The sequence below is a fragment of the Tenrec ecaudatus genome, chromosome 11, assembly GCF_050624435.1.
Source record: "Tenrec ecaudatus isolate mTenEca1 chromosome 11, mTenEca1.hap1, whole genome shotgun sequence".
Classification (NCBI taxonomy): Eukaryota; Metazoa; Chordata; class Mammalia; order Afrosoricida; family Tenrecidae; genus Tenrec; species Tenrec ecaudatus.
Window position 1 is genome coordinate 58,614,490 of NC_134540.1, and position 24,839 is coordinate 58,639,328.

At 40.2% G+C, this 24,839-nt stretch overlaps 1 protein-coding gene across 4 annotated transcripts in view; it reads left to right on the forward strand.

Moving 5' to 3' along the window:
- CTNNA2 (catenin alpha 2) overlaps positions 1-24,839 on the forward strand; it is a 1,186,106-nt gene that overhangs the window by 1,066,624 nt on the left and 94,643 nt on the right. For all 4 annotated transcript variants that reach the window (XM_075562525.1, XM_075562526.1, XM_075562527.1 and 1 more), the window contains 3 exons: positions 5,052-5,144; positions 5,763-5,919; positions 14,575-14,775. In XM_075562525.1, the coding sequence (XP_075418640.1) occupies positions 5,052-5,144; positions 5,763-5,919; positions 14,575-14,775 (451 nt within the window). The remainder of the gene's footprint in view (positions 1-5,051; positions 5,145-5,762; positions 5,920-14,574; positions 14,776-24,839) is intronic.

Sequence of the window (24,839 nt, forward strand, 5' to 3'; positions counted from 1 at the left end):
TTCAACTTTATCCTGAGCTTTAAATAGGCCCTAGTCTGGGTTTAGCTCCTCTTATTGAGCTTCTCTGCAGTCTCTTCCCACAGATGTAGTTAATTTCATATCTTTGAGGAGGTATCCCCCCCAAAAAAACACCAGGATTTTTCCCCCTAAGTTATGTATTAAATTTTTTTAACAAAACAACCTTCTCACCTTCAAAGAACTCTTCATTACACATAATACATTTGTTAAATCTGCAATTCCGTTATTGGAACATTTTAAAACGCATCTGTTTGGATGGCTGACAGTATCTCGCTTGTTTTTTAATTCACCTCTTCTACTTCATCAAATCTCTGTCCTTGGATGCCCCTCTTCATTCACAGAAACAATAAGAAGTCACACAGAGTGAAGTCAGTTGAGTAAGGTGTGTGGGGCAAGAGAAACATGCTGTTTGTTGCCAAAAACTTGCCCACTGAGATGGCTGCATGAACAGGTGTGTTGTCATGGTGGCAAAACCAGTCCCCATCTTCCACAAATCAGGCCTTTTTTTTCACACACTGCTACACAATCTTTTCAGAACCTCTAAATAGAGGTTGGTTAACAGTCTGATCTGATGGAACGAACTCCAAATGCACTGCAAATCAGGATTTTCATCCATTTGGGAAGTTGTCGGACGTCCAGAATGAGGTTTGTCATCAATTGACATTTCACCTCTTTTGAAATGAACAAGCCACTCCTACACTTGAGTTTTTCCTATAGTGCTGTCCTTGTTAGTTGTGTTCAACATCAAAACAGGTTCTGTGGCATTTTTCCCAAGCAGAAAACAAAATTTCACAGCCGCACGCTGTTCTCTTAAATCCGCCATTACAAAAAATGAGGTTTGAGCACAACTGCTTCTTCGAAAAAATTCACTGTGACCAGAGAGAACCTTCCCAGGTGACGCCACTGGGTGCATTAACTTGGAGCAAGTTGTTAGATGGTTGCCTCACTGGAAAAAATGTGCACTACTGAAGCTCCACCCAGTGGAGCTTTTACTCTTTTTTGTTGTTGTTGGGGGTACCCCTCATATGTATTTCATCTGAAGTAGTCAATGTCTATGGTCTTCTTTTGTGTTGGTTAAAAAGGTTATTTTCTATGATCATTTATTTTGCAAAATTCCATCATGGGGTTTTCAGCTTTTTTCCTTTCACCAAGTCTATAGTTTCCAACTTCTGTTCTTTCCAACTTTTGTGTTTCAATCACCAATCATGATCAATGTTTCTTCTTTTTTTTTTAAATCATTGCATCATGATTGTATGTTTGACCAATTTCTGACTAAAAACACTAGTAGAATTCTTCAATTTCTTAATTAGTAGCTTTTGGGATTTGAAAAATAGTTGTAATGTTTCGATTTCCTTGAAGGTGGAGAGATATAATCCTATCGCAGACAGCATTGTACTTCATGACTGATTTTGTGATGTCTTTTCAACAATGAATGTCACACCATTCCTCTTGACTGTGTTCTTCCTGGGGTAGTCAATCATGGTTTTCTGATTCAAAATGGCCAATTCCAGTCCATTTCAGCTCACTAATGTTATACTTTCCATTTCATTTTTAACCACTTCCAATTTTCCCAGGTTCACACTTCCCATGTTCCAATTTCCAATCATTACTAGATTGTTTTCAGCTCTTTCTCCTTACATGGAGTAGTGCCCTATCAGCAAATGAAGATCTACAAGAATCTGCTCCTTCAGGCTTCTCCCCATTAATGTCATCATGGTCAACTCCACCCCAAGAAATTAGCTTCTCCTCACTCACATTTCGAATGCCTCCTACCCGAGGGACCCGTGCTCTAGCACTATATTGTGCGACCATTCATTAGGGCTTCAGTATCTGCCAGTTTTTTCAGAGGCATGCATAAGGTTTATTGAGGCTCCTTCCTCTGCAGTGGGGAGCTCAGTCCTTCTTTATCTGGAAGCTCCACTGCAACCTGTGCACTTTGGGTGACCTTGCTGGCATTTGAAATACCAGTGACATAGTTTCCAGCATCCCATGAATACACAAGCCACCACAGTATGACCAACTGACAGAGATGATCATGTTTAACATAATAATACAGGAAATTATAATAAAGGATTGATGGACATTATAAAGCAGTGCCCATTTGTATTACAAGCCATTATATGTACCTCACAATTTTAATAGAATAGTCTTTTGTCAACGTTAGAAGGAAGCGTGTTGTTGTGGATAGGTACTCAGCAGCTAACTAAAAGGCTGAATGTTCAAACCCACCAGTTCAGTGGTTCTCAATCTTCTTCATGTCGTGACCCTTGAATACGGTGCCTCATGTTGTGGTGACTCTCCAACCAGAAATTTATTTTTGTTGCTGCTTCATCACTGTCGATTTGCTAAGAGAAGGATGTGTCCATCTCCTTCTGAAAGGGTTGCAGCATCAGAAACCCTATAAGGAAGTTCAATTCTGTTCTGTAGGGTCACTATGAGTCAGAATAGACTTGACAGTAATGAACTTCTTGGTTTGCTTGTTTTTGTGTGGAATTGAACTATGGATTTATATGCAATGAACTGATGTCTGAATGGGTATTATGTGAAACATGAATAAATAAACCTTTAAACGAAATGCATGTCCCTTTGTGGAAAACACACACTTTTGATTTTCCGCATAAAAGGGGAAACTGCATTCTGGACTAGAAGCCTTCAATAGATCCTAGTTGAACAGTGCAAAGTTGAAAACCTTGTTGGAAGTTAATGTGAATATTTATCTAGCTAAATTATTGATATAACTCAATTTGTCTTTCTTATTATCTTTCATATACAACATATTCCAAATCATTTTATATACGTTCATCTAAATTTAAAAGCTATTCTTTAATTTATTCAGTAATTATATTAAGCACTAATTCTAATTGGAATGTAAAATGAAGTATATTCATTGTCTTCTAGTTGATTCTGATTCTCAACCCAAGTAGTGCAGAGTAGAACTGTGCCATAGAGTTTTCTTGACTGTAGTCTTGATGTAAGCAGATGACCAGGCCTTTCTGCCACAGAGCTTCCAGGTGGATTAAGACCACAACCTTTAGGTGAGCAAGTGTGTGTAACTGCGCCACACAGGCGGCATAAATACACAATGCGTAGGTAGTAAAGGTTCATCAAAATTCAAAGTGGAGACAAGAAATATAACATAAAGGGTCTGACATCAGGAGCCCTTAATGATTAGTTGCTGCCTCCAAGAAGCTTCTTGTCCTGAGCAGGCATTAGTTTTCTGGCAGATAGGTAATAAAAGGTATCCTATGTTTCTTTTAATTTTCTTTGAAAACTAAATATTGAAAATTATCTGATGAATCCAAGGTGAGCTATACAATCTAATAAACTCCATGATATTTTTTTAGAAATCAATTTGTAGCTTCCCATAGTGTATGCCATGAATGTAGTAGACTTCATATGGTCTTTATTTTCCTCAAAAACTTAAAAATAGGATCATTTCTGTTAATGGTCTACTGAATAGGAAGACTTGCAGTATTCTGATTATCGCTGTGTACCTGTCTCATTTTGCTGGTAAGAACATACCCTTCAAAACATGAAGTGACTTGCCCCAAGTCATGTAGCTGATATGAGACTGATACCAGGCACACTCTTGTTTCCATGCCAGTGCTATCCAAAATGCTCCACATTGCCTAAGATTTCTTTCATGTGAAGAACTGTACATAAATGAGTGCACTGTGATCTTCCAGAGATTGAGAATCTCCTGGGGCAGCAGCTATGTTTTAGAGAGCAGAGTGAGTAGGACACAAAGGGAACCACAATGCTCCAAGGGATTCTCCCTGCTAACCACATGTTCTGCTGGTTTGGACGGCTCCTTCCCCTCACTTCTCTCACCTAACCTTACTAATACTTATCCCCTACACTCTTGAAACCAGCCCACTGGGACCCATCAGTGTTTTTGATGACCTCAGCGAATCCATGTGATCTTGTATTAGCACCTCACATTCATTGAAGGAACAGGATAACAGTTGACATTCTTAATTGGAAAACTTGAATTCAGTTTATCTGTTCTGGCTGGAACAGATTTTAAAAATGCTTTAAAATCAAATTTAAGTGCCTCTATACTGGCTGGCTGTTTCCCCTGCAATGGGCAGCCAAATTCTGTCTTAGTCTGGAAGCTCCACTGAAATCTGTGCACTTTGGGTGACCCTGCTGGCATTTGAAATACCGGTGTCACAGCTTCCAGCATCCCAGCAACACATAAGCCATCACAGTAAGAGAAACTGACAGGCACACTGACTGATCTAGTCCCTGGAGAAGGACATGATGCTTGGGAAGGAGCGAGGGAGTGCGAAAGAGGAAAGGCCTCAACAAGATGGACTGACACAGTGGGTGCAACAGTGAGCTCAAGCTCAAGCTCTGATTCTGAGGATGATGCAGGTCCGGGTAGGTCCAGTTGTACATAGGGTTACTATGGGTCAGAACTGGCTCAATGGCACCTTTTCTAATTGATGATACCATTCCTAATTGGATCATGCCTATCTTGTCTATTCATTTATCAAACCTGTCTGACCACTAAACAAATTTAAGTTGATTACTGGTGAACATCACATCTTCCTGAGAAACGTTGATCCAGGCAGGCTTGAGATCTTTTTTCTTTTCTAATTTTTAGCTTCCTGAGGATCTCTTTTTCAATCCAAATAATTGCCTGCAGCATATCTGTCAATGCTCAGAGTTTGCTCTTGATATGTTCAAAGTTACCGTGTTCTCTACTCAAACATGAACATCAGGGGCTCAAGTGTGATTGAAGGTGAATCAGAACTGTACTCTGCAAAGACAGTTCAAAGCAACCCAGTTAAAATGCATTATTGGGTATGATTGAGAGTCTTGAAATAAAATTCATTATTAGCATCTTAGTATATTGGCAGAAATGCCTGAAAAGTAGTAATGTTTTGTTCCACACTGTTTGATTCCTTATATTAACTGTGAAAATATTCTCCTGGGATGGGCATACTCTAGAAAGGTTGCTAGGTTTGGCAAAAGTATGTTTTTCCTTTACACCAGCATGGATTTTACTTCAATTCTTTTCACAACAGGTTGCCAACTTGGCCTGCTCTATATCCAACAACGAAGAAGGGGTGAAACTGGTCCGGATGGCAGCCACTCAGATTGACAGCCTTTGTCCTCAGGTAAGCCTAGTTTATTTTGTTTCAAAAAGTCCTAAATGCCCCAATAATTTAGAAGCTTCCCTCCACCCTCTATCCATAATTGCAACCATCCCCTCTTTCCCCCATTGTCTCATTTCTTCTCTCTAAAAATTGCTACGTATCATTCAAGCTCTACTGTTCTCAAAAGGTAATTCTAATGTCTCCAATCTCTTGAGAATAAGCATGACAATTATTGTATTTTTCACTCACATTGACTTTGTTGCATTTGTTGGGGTAGTTATTTAAACACTCATTATCTCCTTAATATGCTCCAACAACTAAATTGTTAGCTTGCACAATCAGCAAGCCAGAGTTGTATTTCTGCCACGTCTCTGCTACATGCATGGAACGTGCCCAGTGAGTATATTTTTTTTACATTTGAAGCTAATTGCCTCAGAATAACAACGAAGAAGAGCAAAGCAAAAAGAATACTTAAGGCGGTTGACAACTCTTTCTATTTTGGTTATCCTTTCTGAACATGGAGAATCCACTTGTCTGTAGAAACGACAGGATCCAATGGCTTCGCTCTGGTGTTTGACCTACTTGTTCCTTTTTTGAGGTGTGTGGTCATCATTTTCCTGGGTTGTTTTTAACAAATAGGTGATCAATGCTGCTCTCACACTGGCGGCCCGGCCACAGAGCAAAGTTGCTCAGGATAACATGGACGTCTTTAAAGACCAGTGGGAGAAGCAGGTGCGTGTTCTTACGGAGGCCGTGGATGACATCACCTCAGTGGATGACTTCCTGTCTGTGTCAGGTAATCACTGTAACCAGGTCCCTAACAAGGCAATTGCAGAGCTGTGGGACCACGAGATGAAAGGAAGAGGAGCCTGTAAATGCCCTGGGTCTGGTTTCCAATTGTTCCCTGGGTCCTTCCAGCTTTCACACATGTCTGTGAGTGTGATAATAACACCTTTTGGTGTGTACCTTATTTCAAGACATCAGAGTCATGGAATAAAAGGAAAAATTATTTCTGATAAAGATGTCTGAGGCCTGAACAGATTATTGAAGGAAGTTTAGATTCTCTGTTTTTTATGTGTTTTCTGAAAGCAGGATAGTTTTATTTTATTTTATTTGCTCTTTTAACCAGGATGGCGTTTTGATGCATCTGAGTCACCCATGCATAAAAAGCGTCTGAGGGATATGGTTGAAATAAAATAACTTCTTTGTCACATGTGTTCATATTTGAAAATAGACCAGGAGCTAGTTTAATTTGGATATGCTAAGTGGGTCAGGTTTACAATAAGTTTGAAGTTTCCCAGGTCTGTGCAAAGCCAGGCAGAACTATCAGACACAGAATGAACCCATAAAAAGGTGCTTGGGAGCTACAGAGACTTGGAGTATTTATCTACGAGCTTGTTTACGTAAGCAATTGGGTGGAAAAAAATAGAACAAGTCCTCACTTGGAATGCAATTCTCTTCTTGATGAAGTAAGGCAGACTGGGGAGGTGAGTGGATCTGAATAACCAGAGTTAATGTAGTCTTCAACAGGACTCCCCAACAGGGCTTCAGGATTTAGTACCCTGGACATTTTTTTTCTTTCTCCAAACTCATTTGGCCAATTCACTTTGAGGAACGATCTTTGAGGAGGAGTGGGGGAGAAACATCAGACTCATTTATGAAGTATTAAAGTAACCAAGACACTTTTGATATTCACATGGTTCAAACACTGATTCTACTCGCAGGTGTGTGGAATACACAGGGTGCCCAACACCAGCACCCTTACTTCTGATCATTGTTGAAGGTAGGTCAGCGAGGAAAAGAAGGACCCCATCACTGATGGTGGGAACCAGGGAGACCAGGCGTCTGGCGTCAGCATGTGGCTATGATCTCCGGGGAAAGCCTCGAGAGTTTGGAAAGGCTTCCTAGTCAGTCTTTGTCTTTGCTAAAGAAGCAGCGAACTTCTACTGGGGCTTGCGCTTGAACTTGGTCTGAGAGCAGCATAATCAGATCTGTAGATTTGATAGGTAATGCAAACAAAAGCCGGACTGTAACAACAGAGGGAGAGACAGACGAGGCAGGCAGGACAGCCGAGCTAGCCCATGCTCTGTGTCTGCAAGTTGCCTGGCTCTTCGCTATTTGCTTTAATGCTCATTAAAATTTTGTCAAGTAGGTATTGGTCTTCTTAGACTTCCTTTGAGGGATCAAAGTCTTCTGCAGTGTAGGTAACTCAGCGGAGGCAGGGTTAAAACCTGGGTCACCCTCTTGCGCCACCTGTCGGTCTCAATAAGTTAAGACAGAAGTCACCTTCCTTGGGCGCTTCTCCCCAAATCACAATAGCTTCTAATCCCTTTCAGAAGCCCATGTTCTTTTCATCCCAACGTGTGTGCTCTGATTTGTCAAAGCAGCTGGTCACTTCAATATCCCCATAGCTTGAGATTGACCCATAAAAACACAATGTGTTAGCCTGTCTGGAATTTCTGGTGTACTGGTAGCCGAATCCTGAAGTGACATCCGGAGGTCTGTCTCTGCAACAAGGGGTTGTGAATGTGTTTAGATGAGGGTGTGTTAGGTAAGCAACGGAGGGAGGCTGCTGTTGCTACTGTCAGTGTCACGGAGTCATTTCCCGCTCCTGGTGACACTGCGCATGTGGCGGAGAACTGTTCCCGGGGGTTTTCAGGTTGTGACTTCAGCCGCAGCGTTCCAGGCCTGTCTTCCGAGATTCAGAGTGCATATCAGTCGTTCGACTTGCAGTGGGGTATGTAACCATTTGCACCAGTGGGGCACTTAGGACGCCGGAAAGGCCACTGCGAGTACTAAGCTGTTTAGAGTCCCCTGTCCACTTTTACCAGGGCGACGACAGGAGCCCTCAGGAAGGAGAAGGATCATTTAGCCATCCTGACAGCCCTTAGAAACCTGCCTCCGCATCCCATTCTATGGACAAATGGGGAGAAATTACTCACAGGCTGCCTTTTTGAGGGAGGAATAATTTCAGAAGTTAAAACTTTCTCAACTTAGCCTTTTCTTGAAATGCATATACAAAATGTTCTGAGGGCGGGCAGAAGCAAGGTGAGTAGGCCTTATCTCGAACTTTTTTCAATAGGACAATGTCGCTCTTCATTTTCCTCCCTCCAGGCTTGCCTCGTTGCCTCCCCGCTGCCTGCCATGACTGTGTGCATTTCATTATTACCAGTAACAAGAAAAGGCTTTGGCTGCCGCTGATAACATAGGGCAGTCCAGCCCCAGCGGTACAAGTGCCGCGGCTGCCCTGACAGGCAAAGGGAACAGGCGCTGTCAGAGAGCCAGGCTTGGCAGGGCCTGCCCGAGCGTGCCTTTGCAGCTGACAAGTGGAGGCGGAAGGCACCTTTCCACAGACTAACTTGACAGATAATGACACAGCTCCACGCCGGCCTGCTGGTGGGCTGTGGACAGAGCCCAATAGTTGGGAAACTACTTCCTTGTCTCCCAGCTGAGCCAGGGCCCAAACATTTGCATCCGTAAATTGCAAGTTGGCCCAGGAGATATTTTGAAACGGCATTAATGACATTTTATATCAGTTTTATTTTTTTCTTAGGGGAAATACCTCTTCTGGAAGGAAACGTTATTTAAATTAAAAACAATAAATGCTTCGTTGTTAAAAGACTACTATGCTTTTTCACCGGAACTGGTGCTTATTTCCACCGTGTGAAATGAAACCGGCTGGGGTGGGGGCTGGGCGTGGGGTGAGGGGCAATGCGTGTGCTATTAGAGGAACAGAACCAGTTTTTAGACATGGGCAGGCTCATAGAAAAGAGAAATGACCATGTTAGAGCAATTAAACTTTTCTCACTGGACCAATAAAAAATATATAATCGTGTTTTAAAATGTGCAACTTGGCATTAGCTGCATGAGTGTAATTCTTGGTTTGACGAAAAAAAATGACAGGAATCTAGGATCAAAGTTTATGGTGTGAATTTTCACAAGCAAAATAGCTTAAGATGCTAGCATTTTGAGAAAAAGAAGGCAAAAATAACAATATCTTGCGACATTATTCACACAATAAACTGTTCAAAAAAGTGTTTTTTTAAGACAAATCTTTGAAGTTTGTAAAGATCAAATTACTTGGCCACAAATGAATCTTATAACCAAATTGCTCATTTTTTAAAATGTGGAAGGCCACAACCATTCCAGGACGTCACTCACAAAAGGCTGCAGCGCAGTGTTCCCAGAGCCTTGTACCCGGTACCTGTCCAGAGAACCTGGCTGCCCTCTCCCAGCAGTGACTTCCTGTGTGGAATACATAAACCTTTTATTATTACTTTCACCTTTTAATGCTTGTTTTTCAATTGGAATAGCATTCCTCTATCTCAGTGGTTCTCAACCTGTGGGTCTCAACCCCTTTGGGGGTGGAACGACCCTTTCACAGGGTCACCTGATTCATAACAGTAGCAAAATGGCAATGATGAAGTAGCAACGAAAAACATAAAGTTATAGTTGAGGGGTCACCACATCACGAGGAACATTGTGAAAGGGTCGCGGGATTAGGAAGGTTGAGAACCACTGCTCTATCTCCTTACTTTCAGAATTCTTTCTCTTGGAAACACCACAGGATCAAAATGTATAATTTCTCCTTTTCTATAGGCCCGTCTATTCAAAACATCTTTGAGTGAGGGCTGGATTCAAGACATGGTCAGGAAAACCAATAGGAATCAAGTAGGAGTTCAGTTAATGATGTCGCTGCTGCTCTTAAAATATTCTAGGCAACTCTGCTACCCAACCTGTGTGTGTGTGTGTGTGTGTGTGTGTGTGTGCTGTTACAAGCAGAAAGTCCAGCCCTTAGGTACACACTACGTGTGGCCACTCGACCACATGAACAATATGTCTGCATGAGGAGGGTCAACCTTTTCCAAATGCAGTGCTCTTATTTGGATTAACTTAATATAAATGTCCTTAGAAATATGACAGAATCTTTATGATTTTTATTAGGATAACGTATACTATGCATCAAGATAAACTACTCCACTGAGGTAATTGTCTTTTTATTTTCTTTAAGAAGGATCTCACAGAGCAAGCTTAAGAGTCATTGATTCAAGTATTTTCACATTTTCAGGAAAAAGTTGATTCAGAAAATATTAATCTAGTATTAAGTTGCAATATTAGTAAAATGAATAAATAGTTTAGTCACATAACATGAATCACTTGGCTAAGCATTCAATAAAATGCTTGATAATTTGATTAAATTCAAAGCTTTTGATAAAATTGACTTTCAGGCTTTCCTGGTCTCCTTCCAGGAGAAAGATGAAGCTTGGTTGCCCCTGTAAAGAATTGTTATCTTGGAAACCCACAGGGGCAGCTATGCCATGCCCTGTAGGGTCGCTGTGACTATGATTTGACTCAACGGCAGTGAATTTGGTCTTTGCCTCCTTCAGCCAGGTCTCGTTATATAAAAGTAATATTATCATTTTTGATGCTGATATAATTTAATTGCACAGCCCTACCTTAAGAAACAGTTTATTAAAATAATGATTTCATTTTAAAATATTAGGCCATGAGTAGACTTCAGAGAAGAAAAAAATAAGATTATTAACTTCAGAGGGGCTAGGACCTAAAAATAATTGAGATTGCTTAATGTTTTACATTCAGTTCCAAAATTCCATCTATAAGTTATGCTTAATCATTCACAAGAAAGCAGTAACCATGCCTATTATGTGACTATGCTATTCAAAGAAAATGGCCGCTGCATGCATGCTTTTCATATGAAGCCCCATGTAGAGACTCCCTTACCGATCAAGTCATGTGTTTTATTGTCTCAAAGATTCTAGCTGAGCATTTAAAAAAACGATTCTTTGAATCAAGCGTTCACATTTAAAATCTTGTGCCAAGTTCCCTTTCATTAACATCCCCCCTGGCCCCCGCCACACACACACACTCGCACACGCTGATGTTCTTTTGATGGGTTTTCAGGATACACTCCAAGACCTTATGAAGTGGAATTGTTTTCAGAAATTCTTTAATCCAAATATCTTGCAACTTTATTTTCACAACTATGGGTATTTTGTTTGGCTTGCTTGGGAAATATTAACATTTGGAAAAGTCTGCTTATTTGTGAATTTAATAATTTGAGGTATTAAAATTTAACTATTAGGTCCCTGGAGTGGTATTCTCAGTTCTTGCTTCACAACTCTGAAAGAATTCACAAGGTAGAAGCACTTTCATAATCCAAATGACTTCATGAGGAAAAGAACAGCTTTGGGTATTATAGGCTGGAAAAGTACTCGCTATTTCTAGAAAGTGTGCAAAACCACGTGGGGTCCTCACAACAGTTTGCGACTGAACGCAAAAAAAAACCTCAACAAAACAAAAAAAAACACATGAAAAGAATACTGGAACTAGGAGTGTGGTACCAGGAATCCTCAGAGGCCAAGAGGATGCCGTATGGCCCAAAAGCCTTTACTCACCTCGCAAGTGGGAGAGTACCATGGAAAGAGAAGAGACTTGACTTGCCCACAGTGGACATCTCTCTCCACTGGCTGGGGTGGTGTGGTTGAAGGTACTAGTCAAAATTATTGGCTGAGTTCAGGTGCATCTGTGTGATATCACATGCCTAAACTGTGGCCAGATCTAGCTTCACTTGCTCCTAGGTGGTCCTACTCTGTGCGTGCTCAGGTTAGATTTTCCCAAAGGTCTCTATTTAGTGTGCCTGATTTCTCTGTATCCCCTTTATTGGGGTCCTAGCCAGGTATTTGGGGAGACCACCCCCCTCAGTCCCTATTCTGGAGACCTAGCATAACTGTTGCATTTAGTTTTACATTGTAGCTTATGTTTTAAATGAAGAGCTAGAGTTGGATAAAATCTAAGTGTTCTAGCGAGGAAATCACAAAACAAATGCCCGCTTATGAAACGTAATCCACAGTTCGCAACTTTACACTCAGTGTCTTGGAAGAGTAATTTTCCATCTAAATTCTTGCTTTAAGGGAAGTAAAAGAAATTCGTAGTGGATACAAAAATTTTCTACATAACTTTGCATTCTTCCTTCTTTAGGTCATGGTTAAAATAAATTTCATTTTAACTTACGGTGACCTTATGTGTGTCAGAATGCAACTGTGTTTCATAATACTTTTTTTCTCCCTTCTTTTTTTAAAAACAATTTTATTAGGGGCTCATACAACTCTTATCCCAATCCATACATACATCAATTGTGTAAAGCACATTTGTACATTCATTGCCCTCATCATTCTCAAAACATTTGCTTTCCACTTAAGCCTCTGGCATCAGGTCCTCATTTTTTCCCCTCCCTCCCCACTGGCCCCTCCCTCATGAGCCCTTGATAATTTATAAATTATTATTTTGTCATATCTTGTCCTGTCCGACGTCTCCCTTCACCCACCTTTCTGTTGTCCGTTCCCCAGGGATGAGGTCACATGCAAATCCTTGGAATCGGTTCCCCCTTTTCAACCCACCCTCCCTAGACCCTCCCAGTATCATCACTCACACCACTGGTCTTGAAGGGATCATCCACCCTTAATTCCCTGTGTTTCCAGTTCCTATCTGTACCAGTGTACATCCTCTGGTCTAGCCAGACTTGCAAGGTAGAATTGGGATCCTAATTGTGGGGGGAGGAAGAAGAATTTAGGAACTAGAGGAAAGTTGTATTTTCATCATTGTTACACTGCACTCTAACCGGCTCATCTCCTCCCCGAGTCCCTTCTGTAAGGGGGTGTCCAGTGGCCTACAAATGGGCTTTGGGTCTCCACTCGCACTGCCCCCCTCATTCACTATGGTAAGATTTTTTTTTGTTCTGATGATGCCTGATACCTGATCCCTTCGACACCTCATGAGTATACCGGCTGGTGTGCTTCATCCATGTGGCCTTTGTTCCTTCTGAGATAGATGGCAGCTTGTTTACATTCAAGCCTTTAAGACCCCAGATGCTATCTCTTTTGATAGCCAAGCACCATCAGCTTTCTTCGCCACATTTGCTTATTCACCCTCTTTGTCATCAGCGGTTGGGTCGGGAAGGTGAGCATCATAGAATGCCAGCTTAATAGAGGAAAGTATTCTTGAAACGCTTTTAATGGCTGATATTTCAAAAATAGATCACCAGACCTACTATCCCCAAAAGCCTATACAGGGTGGACTTTGCCCTTCGACCTCTTGGTTAGTACTCAGAAATACATGAACTATTTGTATCACCAAGGGGCACCATCTCCTTTTCTCTCAAGAAAAACCCCACACTCCCAGCCATCTAGTCAACCCTGACTTCATAGTGATCCTACAGGCCAGGGTCTAACTGCCCTGACCCCGTAAGTCCTTGAGGAAGGAGAAACCTTCATCTTTTTTTCAAGGAGCCGCTGGTTCTTTGGAACTACTGACCTTGAGGTTAGCAGCCCCATCCATATCCACTATGCCACCTGGGCTCACGTCTCTTCTAGCAACTTTGACATTAGAGTTAGCCTTAGGAGCATATAAAAGAGTAATCTATTTAAATCTTTTATTAACTAGTTACCAAATTTTTCAGTTATTATTTTAACAGGTTAACAAATCACTTAAGACTCTTCAAATTGTATCTACTTAAATCATCGATGCTGTGTTTGTTTTTTGTGCACATCCTCGCTTCTTTCAGTAGAATATTGCATACTGCGAACCTTTCCTTAGAATTCTTTTGCTAAGGAATGTTCCAGTAACACACAGACCTCACACTGCACACGGGAAACACACCACGGTGCACTTGTTAAGCACTGGAAAACTGAATCGTATATATTTTTTCTCTTTTCTAATTGTCAAGTAAACTTCTCCTATATCCTGGATTGTTTCTGCCGTGAGAACTAACTGGAGAAGAACATTGGCCTTGATTGTATTCTGAAGGAACTGGACGTGAAATATAATTTATTTGTTAATGAATTCAGTTTTCGCAGTTGCATATTCCTTGTTGGTGACATCATTTTGAAAGAATGACTAGATGATCACCAGTTATTCGATAGTTCTCCGTCACTACGCCCTTAATGAAGGAAGCATGTTTCAACATATGCACCCCCAAAACTTTGACTCTGGTCATAGATTGAAGTATTTCTAGTTGGTCCGATTTCAACTGGGCTGTACCTCAAATTTAATACAATGAAGGGATATTATCTGTCGCTGGTCTTCCAGGTGAGTTCCCCAACTCAGCAATGTAAGCATCACTGGGAACTGAATAGAAATGCAAATCCTTCCCTCCCTCCTGTGGGCCCCTCCCCCCATCTACTGAATCAGAATCTGAAAGAACAGCAACCATCAGTTTGTGATGCTATAAGCCCTCTGGGTGATGATCAAGTTTATTAACCAAAACTGTAATAATAAACTATCCCTTAAATACCATTTTAATGCAATTAGGTCTATGTGCATATTGATATGTGCAAATTGAGGGCATATAATACTTGATTAATCAATCTTAGAGTTTCTTACAAGTGTTTACGTGATGTAAGATCATATAACTATGTATGGATCTTCCCCACAGAAAATCACATCTTGGAGGATGTGAACAAGTGTGTAATAGCCCTCCAAGAAGGGGATGTGGATGCACTGGACCGGACGGCAGGGGCCATCAGAGGCCGCGCAGCCCGAGTTATCCACATCATTAACGCCGAGATGGAGAACTATGAAGCTGGGGTGTACACTGAGAAAGTGCTGGAGGCTACGAAATTACTCTCTGAGACAGGTAAGCAAGGATACTTGATCTGAATAAAATGTTAATACCAAGATTAAGTTTCATACATGAGTAAATGAATTTTACTGCTCTCTTTAGGTCTTTATCCTTCTAAATGATTCATGATCATGAAAGGGGTGGACAACTGAGTACTCTCTCTATAGCTATTGAGATTGAATTTGAATAATTATAGTTAAGTCACAATAATATTATTGCTTTGCTTGTGTTACTGGAATTGCGTTCTTGTCTTTCCCTCTGGTCAGACAGAGAGGTAATGCTTGGGAATATTATTTAAGCCTCTAGAGCGGTGGTTCTCAACCTTCCTAATGCTGCAACTCTTAAATACTGGTCCTCATGTTGTGGTGATCCCCAACCATAAAATTATTTTCATTGCTACTTCATCACTGTAATTTTGCTGCTATTATGAGTCAGGGTGTGAAAGGGTCGATTGACAGCCAACGGGGTCGGGACCCACACATTGAGAGCCGCTGCTCTAGAGGGGAGGGTGGTCATGCCCTAACAAAAATGAGGGAGGTCAAAGGACAAAAGTGGCTCGTCTTGTGCAAGGCCTGGGGATTTAAAGGTGAGACAATGGCTGTTAGGTTCTGAAGAATTTTTCATCCAAGCATACTCTGTTCCCACTGGAGGACATTGACTACTGAAGAGTACAGTCCACAGTTGGTTTCTGAGTCAATTTCTCCTAAAAAATAGATTAACATTTTCTTTAAGAGAGAGAAGGCCTGGCTCCGAGAATTTCTCTGAAGTCTAGTCCCACTCATTTATATAAGGCAGTGGGTCTCAACCTGTGGGTCGTGACCCCTTTGAGGGTCGAACGACTCTTTCACAGGGGTCACCCAATTCATAACAGTAGCAAAATTGCACTTATGAAGTAGCAACAAAAATAATTTTATGGTTGGGGGTCAGCACAACATGAGGAACTGTATTAAAGGGCCGTGGCATTAGGAAGGTTGAGAGCCACTGATACCAGGGAACCATCTGTCTCTAGTCTAGTGGTCTTTACTTTTGTTCTCCTGACTGGTTTCATTTCTATATATGACCATCCGAGTTGCCATGCTCTGCATGTGGACTCCTGACAACCCCATATAGATTAGAGTAGAACTGAGCTCCATACTGTCAGTGACGAATTTTTCAGAAGATGGTAGCTAGGCCTTTGTCCAAAAACACCTTTTAGTGTATTCGAACCTCAAATGCTTCGGCAAGCTGCTGAGCACATTAGTCATCCACATCGCACAGGGACTCTGCTCATATATTTCTTTATAGCTTTAGATGTATGTTGTAGTTGTTAGGTTGTCTGTCAAGTCAGTTATGACGCACAGTGCTCTATGTGCGATGCCTGGGGCCTGGGTTGCTCTCCCTGTTGCTGCTATGTTCAAGCCCATTGTGGCATTCGCCGTTTTAATCCGCCTCAGCAAGGGGTTCCTTTCACACTGGCCAGGGCTTTTCGGGGATTGATTCCTCCTGATAACATGTCCAAATTATGTGGGACAAAATTTTACCACCCTCGCTTCTAAGCAGCATTCTAACTGTGCTACTTCTTTCCAGACAAATTCATTTGTTTCTCTGGAAGTCTGTGGTGTTTCCAATATTCTCCACCGTGACCACAGTTCCAATCAAATCGTCTCCAGTCTTCTTTAGTCATTGTTCTCATTTGTAGTGCTTTTACTTGCATATGAGTCAACGAACTTACTCCTTAAAATGACATCTTTCCTTGGAATGTTTTTTAAGAGCTCTTTTTGCAGCAGATTTGGCTAACATAACATATAATTTGATTTCTTGACTCCCATGGTTATTGATTGAGTCCACATAAAAATTTTAGAATCCTTGAAAATTTCAATATGCTCTTCTTTTTTCCTTCTATTGTTTATTAATCTAGCTGTGAAGGATTTTTGTTTTCTTTATATTAAGATGTATTCCATACTGCTGGCTAAAGTCTTCAATATTCATCAGTAAAGGCTTCACGTCTTCTCAACTCTCAGTAAACAAAGTTATGTGATCTGCATAACCCAAGTTATCAATGAGCCTTCTCCCAATCCTGATGGCATATTCTTCTTCATATAGTCCAATTTCTTGGATTATTTGCTTTGTATCAAGGCGAAGTTTGCTGAAAGGACCAACACCCTAACACACATTTCCTGATTTTAAACTAGTGAGTGCCAGCTGTTTTGTGTGAATGGCTCCTTCTTGACCCCTCTACAGATAATTTATGTATGTCACAATTAAATGGAATTCATATTATTTACAATGGCAGCCATAGTTTTTTTATGATCCTCATAGTTGAATGTCTGCAGAGTCAATAAAACACAGGTAAACATCCTTTACATAGACCCAGAGGCAGTTGTTTAAACAGAGCAAGGGAATGCAGCACGCTTTACAATCAGGAAAGGTGTACATACCTTTCTTGAGAAGAAGTATGGCTAGAATATTCCTTACAGGCACAGCGGGCGCGCTCACACACTTTGGACTTGTTCAAGAAGGACTAGTCCCTGACAAGGACGTCGTAAGTGCTAAAATAGAGGGTCTGCAAAAGACACAAAGACTCTTGGTGAGACAGATTGGTACAGTAGCTGCAATGATAGGCTCAAATATACCAATCAGTGTTTGGATGGCTCCAGACCACTCGGGGTTTCATTCGTTTACACACAGGGTAACGAGGACTTGGAACCAATTGAATGGCCCCCAACAACAACAACAACAATCTGGCATTCTCCGCTTTCTGACAAGTTCCATCTGATGTCAGCAACAATAGCCCATCTTTCAAGTCTTGTTCTGAAATCAAGCTTTAATTTTTGGAATTCCTGTTGATGTCCTGTGGGGACTGTTTCTGAATCACCTTCAGCAAAATGTTGCTTTCATGTCATATGATAGTGCTCTGTAATTCCTACCTATTTCAGAAGAAATGGGTACAAATATGAATTCCTTCCAGTAGATTGGCCAGCTAGATGTCTTCCAGACTTCTTGCTATACATTAGTGCTTGCTTTCAGCATTGCATTTATTTGTCAAACTATCTCATCTGATATTCCATCAGTTCCTGGAGCCTTGTCTATTACAAATTCCTACAGTGCAACTTGGACTTCTTCCTTTAGTATCACTTGTTCTGGATAATTTGGTGCTTCCTGAAGAGGGACAATGTAGACCAAATTTTGGTGGAGCGCAATGACCGTATGTTCCTTTCTTCTTCTCTTGATACATCCTGCAAAGTTCAGTGTCACTCAATATTTTGCCAAATAAGATCTTGAAAATCTGAATTCTGTTCTTTTAGGGTGAGAAGAGCTGAATATGTGCTATTTCATTTTGGTTTTCCAACTACAGATTATTGACTGTTTCATTATAATACTATACTTAGCCTTCTCACGGTACCTTTTGAAGCATCCTAGACAGTTCATTTATGTTGTCATTTTTTTTCTATTTACTTACACATTTTATGATCAATAACAAGTTTCAGAGTCTCTTTTGACATCTGTCTTCACCTTTCCTTTCTTGTCTTTTTGGGTCTTTTGGTTTCTTCCTGAATGACATGTTTGATGTTATCCTACAGCTAATCTGTTCTTTACTCATTCGTGTTCAATAAGTCTAATATATTATTGGGATGGGTTCTAAATATAGATGAGATATATTCACGCTCATATGCTAGCTCTTAGAGACTTGGTTAATTTTCCCCAGCTTCTGCTTAAGTTTGCAAATGAGCAATCGATGTTCTCTTCCACAATTAGCTCTGGCCCTTTTTCTCAATGATGATATTGACCATCTCCATTGCCTCATTGCAAAAGCAGAGCTATCTACCTGCCTCTGGAACGGCATTCTCCTTTACATTCGTTAGGAGTCCACTGCTGCTCACTTGAGATCATTTCTGAGACTAGAAATGTTCCTTATAGCATCTTTTATAGTTCTTACGTGAACTGAGATAATAATAATAATTTTAAAAATTCCACCGACTTAGCAGTACAGCCTACAACTTTGAAAATGCATATCAAAGATTGGCTTATTTAAAAATGATTTCTTCATCTTGTTTTGTTGTCGACTTAAAATCTTTTTTTAAGTCTCTCAAACCTTGTTCATGTGTGTATATGAAGTACAAGGAGAAAGAGAAAGTCCAGGGAAGAGAGAAGATTAAATGACATGGAGAGATAATTTAGATATGCTTTATATAGAGTTATGAATCAGTAATGAATGCAGTCATTTGTATGTACAGCAGGATCTTCAAACCTCAGTGAATGTTTTCTATGGTTTGCACTTGGACTTTGGACCCACTAGGCATTTAAAAAATAATGTGTTTTTGAAAGGTCACATATAGCAATGTTCCAAATTCTTCATGATGCTACTTATTAGTGGAAATGTGTTTACTTCTACAAGTAGAGGGTTTTTATAAAAGATCTGCAGATATTTATGAACCTGAGTAACAAAGACAAACAACAGATCCCATGGACAGTGATCGCTGTCTTTGAAATAGAAGCTGGAGGGGAAGAGTGTATAATCAGATAATAAATACAATGTTTTGGAACTGTTCCTTTTCTTGATATCCTCACAGATGCAAAAGAACAATATTGATAACAATTAAAACATATACCCACGTTTTAATTAGAATTTCAGCAGAGTTGTTTTTTTTTCTCTAAATAGGCTTGCCCTTTGTATCCATGAGAGGAACTCAGAGCAGAAAATACAATATTTCTTCCCTTACTTTGATGAATCAGAATCTGGCAGGCTAATTTCCAATTTAAGGACCTTTTTTTCTGTCTTTAAGGGGCCTCTCTCATAATTCTCTGCCTCTGAGTTCCTGGCTCAATAGTTCTATTCTGCTACAAAGTCTCAGCTTCACAGGCTTTATCTGACCAGCAGTCCCTCCTTAAATAAAGCACACAGAGTGCAGAGTCCTGAGCAGGGTGAAGGGCACGCGGTGAAAGAGCTGTCAGAGAAAGGACTCTCATTCAGCTCATGCCTATTTCTGATTGATTGGAATGATATTTGTGGTAGATGAAAGATGCAGAACATTTCTTTTTGTTTTGTTTCGTTTTCCATTTCTATGTGATGTTGTGCCCAAAATGAATACAAGCATTGTTCAAGAGCCAGTTTGGAGTCCATTCATATTATATCTCAGGTGCTTTAGTGAACAAAATCACTAACCAATTGGTTCAAAATCTATTTAAAGAGAAGAACAATGTGCTTACTTGATTGAAATATTTTTTTTTTACTTTCACCAAGGCTTGAGATGTAAATACATTTCTGCCTAATTTTTTACTAAAAAAATCAATGAAGCAGGACCATCTATTTTATATTATTGCTGTTCATCAAGACTTTATCTTACTTGCTCACTGTCAGTCTTTAAAAAAAATTAGCTTTATTGGCAGATGCTCTAACCATTCAATGATTTTGATTTGTGAAATCATCACTACAGTCGATTTCAGAGCATGTTCTTGTACTCTTGGCTGTGAGTACCCCATTCCCCATCCTCCCATGTGATCTTCATAGAGCTACGTATCCTGGAGACCAGATGCAGGAAAGCACACAAAACACAAATGGAAAACAAGCAAACAACAAAGACGAAACAAAACATAGGAAAACCTCAGTCTAAACGAAAAGCAGACAGTAATAAAGACTGAAACAACTTTAAAAATGGGTCACAGGGCGATCAAATGATAAGGTGTTATAGCTTAGCTCCGGTCGGCCACAGTCCACTTTGGCAATGCCCTGCGGTAGCAGAGCTCTGGACACCCCATGATACAATCAGAACAGGTGCGGGTCCCGCAGATGGATTCGACATCCACTGTCATCCAGGTCCGTCTGCACACCAGGTGTCCGTAATTTAAGCTCTGATACTATTCATCCTTTGGACGTGGCTTTTTTTACTTGTAATATTTGGTTGACACAGGTTGCTGTGCTTCTTCTATGTGGACTTAGTTGACATCACACTTAGGTGACTGCTTGTTTTAAGATAATTCTTTAAAATACCTGATACTATTGTTTTTCCTGATAGCTGGGCATCAACTGATTTTCTCACTACATTTTGCTATAGCTTCCATATCTTCAGTGTTCTTTTCATGGGAATGAGCACTGAGCAGGGTCATGTCAGAATAACTGTTCTTAAATTGGAATTATAATTAAGTGCATGCCCCAAATCCCTTTCTATACCCATGCTTTATATATGTCTCTGGTTCACTGAAGAAGCATCATTATCATTTTATGATCGAGAACATCATAAGTCCTTGCCTTCGTTGTGGCATAAGGTGGTTCTATTGATGTCATTCATTTAGCCAATGGTACGGACCTGGAAGCACCATTGAGAAAAGGAAATTATCTAAGTATGGGCTGTCTTCAGACTGCAACCCATGAGCGATTGGCTCGCCCAGATTAAACGCTGCAGTGGCTGAACACTGTTTACACACAATGGGGTTGATGATGCGGCAACACTTTCAGTAACATTCCTTCAGAAATGTGGAACCATGCCCACCAGCTTAACACATGCCATCAGAAAGCAAGATTAAGTGGCGCGGAGAGAGAATTTAGATATGCATTATACAGAGGTATGAGTCGGTAATGAATGTGGTCATTTGTGTGTACAGCAGGATCTTTAAGCCTCAGTGAGTGTTTTCTATGGTTTACACACAAACTTTGGACCCACTGCACATTTAAAAAGAATGTGTTTCTGAAAGGTCAGATATAGCAATGTTCCAAATTCTCACTTAGTGAGCTTTCTACAAAGAATTCTTCCAATGTAGCCTATGAAGTATGTTGCATGCCTCAAAGTGACAGTCTAAAGGCCCAGTAAGCTATATCACATCACCAATCAGAGCTTTGAAAATGTTCACTCCAGATCTTCCTTACAAAGATTAGATATTCTGGGGAGTTAATCAAAAGTACATGCCTCATACATTTGCCACCTATAATTCTTAACTGAATGGAGTAAATGAGCAAGATATTTAGATTCTCTATATACCTCAGCATATACTGAAGTAGAAATGCAACCCAGCTGTATTACAAAGTATTAGGAATATTTTGTTCTCAAATATGTTTGTTTCTTAAATAGTAATAATATTTTTTTCCAGTAAGACTCAGAGAAAGATTGCCAAGGGAAAGAAAGAAAAAACTTTGCTTATTCATAGATTGTCAATTACAGTAATTGGTGGAAGTCCCTGAATGACTAACAATGGAGTTTAAGGACACCGTAGGATCAACCCTGTGATTAGCATTGTAAGAGTTTTGTTAGTTTAACATATTTTCCTAAATTAATTAGTTGTTTTCTTTATAACCAGCTGTGCTACAGGACATATATCTTTAGAAAATAAATTTCTGCTCATATCACAGATTTCCAAATTTCTCCATTTGGGCTAACATTTTCTTTTGGACTAGAGCCATAATAAATTGATTGTTTCTTCTTGTGGCTTACCAAACTTTGTCCTGAACATACACTTTATTTTGATGAAAGAACATGAATAGCAGACAAGAATTAAAAAATATTTAGAGGAGGAATGAAGCAAAAAGAAAGGCATCTAAGATATGGAAGACAAAAATTTCTTTTTTCTTTTTAAATATTTAATTTTATGTAAAGGAAATAAAAATTGTCACCACTTGACCAATACATCCCATCATAGTAAACAGAGTCAAGATTGAAGTTGTCAGGAATGTCATCTTTGGATCCACAATCAATGCTCATGGTAGCAGCAGTCAAGAAATCAAACTATCCAGAGTTGGGTAAATCTGCTACAAAGTCTTGAAGAAAAATGATGTCGCTTTGAGTACTCAGGTGCACCAGACCCAAGCCGTGGTATTTCCAATTGCCTCCTGTACATGTGAAAATTAGATTCCACATAAGGAATACCAAAGAAGGATCAATGTATTAAGATTATGGCACTGGTGACGAATATTTAAAATATCAGAGACTGCCAAATGAACAAACAGATCTGTCTTGGAAGAGGTGTAGCTGGAAAGCTACTTGTGAGCGAGGATGGTGAGACTTCATCTCAAGTACTTTGGACAGGTCATCAGGAAGAACCAGTCATGGAGAAGGACATTGTGCTTGGTAAAGTAGCAGGACTGTGGAAAAGGAAGACCATCTTACAGAGAGACGGACCCAGCGGCTGCAAAAAAATGTGCTCAGTAACAATTGTGATCAGGGCGCTGGGCTGGGTAGTGTTTGGCCCTGTTGCACATGGGGTGCTGTGAATGGGAACTGACGGCTGCACCTGAGAGCAGCCTATATTGAGGTCTAGTGGCAACATGAAAAACCCTAAGGAAGGATTTCTGAATCTTCGCACAACTGGCATTTTGATTTGGGTAATTTGTTCTTGATGTAGGCTTGGGGCTAGAGGATAATGATCCTATCTATTCCAGAATGTGGAGGAGAATCCCTGATCTCTACTCACTGGTTACCAGAAGCATTCCCACTCTTGGCCTTCAGCAGTAACAACCAAAAATGTCTCTCAATTAAAAACAAAACTCACTTCCATGGAATTAATTCTGATTCTTAGTAACCCTATAGAGCATTCTGAGGCTGAAAATCATTACATGAGCCTGCTGGGTTTCAACCACTGATCTTGCAGTTAACTGTCCAAAGCTTACCTCATAGTGCCACAAAAACATATTAAAAATATGTCTCCAAGACTGAAAATGTGATTCAAAATAACTTCCACTGGGAATAACTGCACTGAGATATAGAAATATTTCAAAATAGGAACAAATTTGTCAAGGCAAAATATTGTCTATATACTGTTCATGTAGGATATGGTGAAGCAAGTGTAAGTGGGGAGATTGCAGAAAGTAATCCCAAAAGAAGTAGAATGTCAAGGAGTCTTAAATGGAGCAGAAGTTGGCGTTGCCTATCATGGGTAGGGCCAGCCATTATTCATACATACTCCTCTTTGCAGGGAGACTCTCACTGCGCTAGGCAACTGGGTTGCCTTCCCCTGAGTGGTTATGAATTTGAGAGATGTACAAGGGGTAACAGACCTGGTTTTGTTGTCATTTTCAGGACTGATGTTAGTTTCACAGTTAAGAGAATGTTTTGTGTAAGAGTGTTTTCCATTTTTATACAAAGAGAGAGTTAAATTTAGAATAAAAATTTGAATATGATGCTAAAATACCAGGGCAGCTTGAGGAAAAAAAGATTATCTACTTATTTATTCATTTATTTTTAGGGAACTAATCTAGGCTGATGAAAACACAGTAAAATGAATCTATAACAGTCCTATTAAATATTTACATGGCATATTTGAAGGGTTCTCCAATAAAACCTGAATCCTAACAAATTGCCAGCAGCCTGGTCGTGAGTGCAGGCTTGACCAGACCCATCTTCAAAGATCTCATTTACAGAGTTGGGTTGCTTTAGGAAGGTGAGGGAGGTGAACCTGCAGTCAGTGATATCGTATTCAGATAGAGAGAGTGAAGCTCATTTTTTTATGGAGCAGATTATATTGAAACTCCATTCTTGTAAATGTAATAGCTGATGCAGGCTCGTGGCAACGTGAACGTGATTGGATTGGGGCAATGTTGGCACTTTAGATTCTGAAAGCATTCACCTTGGGCAGAGAAGGCAATAGATCAGAAAAGAAAAGAAGAGGAAAAGTAAAACACTTTAAAGGAGGTTTCTATTATTTCTATTCTTGAGCATTCCATATGTGGGGACTGGTATTCCATTATTTTGAATCACACATGGGCCAAACAGATGGTGTAATTTTTACAGGCTTCTGCAACCTGGAGTTTCATAAGAACAAGAAGGAACATTTCTATCATTTGGTGTATTTCCCCTAGAAAATTCAAGGAGCTCAGTCAAGATAAAGGCATCAAACCTGGAAAGAATATTGATGTGTCCTGTGTTACCCAGAGTCACTATGGGGCAGGACTGACTCAAAGGCACTATAGAACCACATGATTGAAGCAGCCCAGTGTAGAACATATTCAGTCTAGGTATCAGAATAGCTTCATTCCTTAATTGCTACCAACTGTTAACTCTCTCATCTATAGCCTGATGTTTTATCATCCAAGGTTGGTTAATATTATTGATCTTGGAATATACGTATCACTCTTCCCTGGTTTCTTGGTAAGGCAATCAGCCAGGGCCACGATT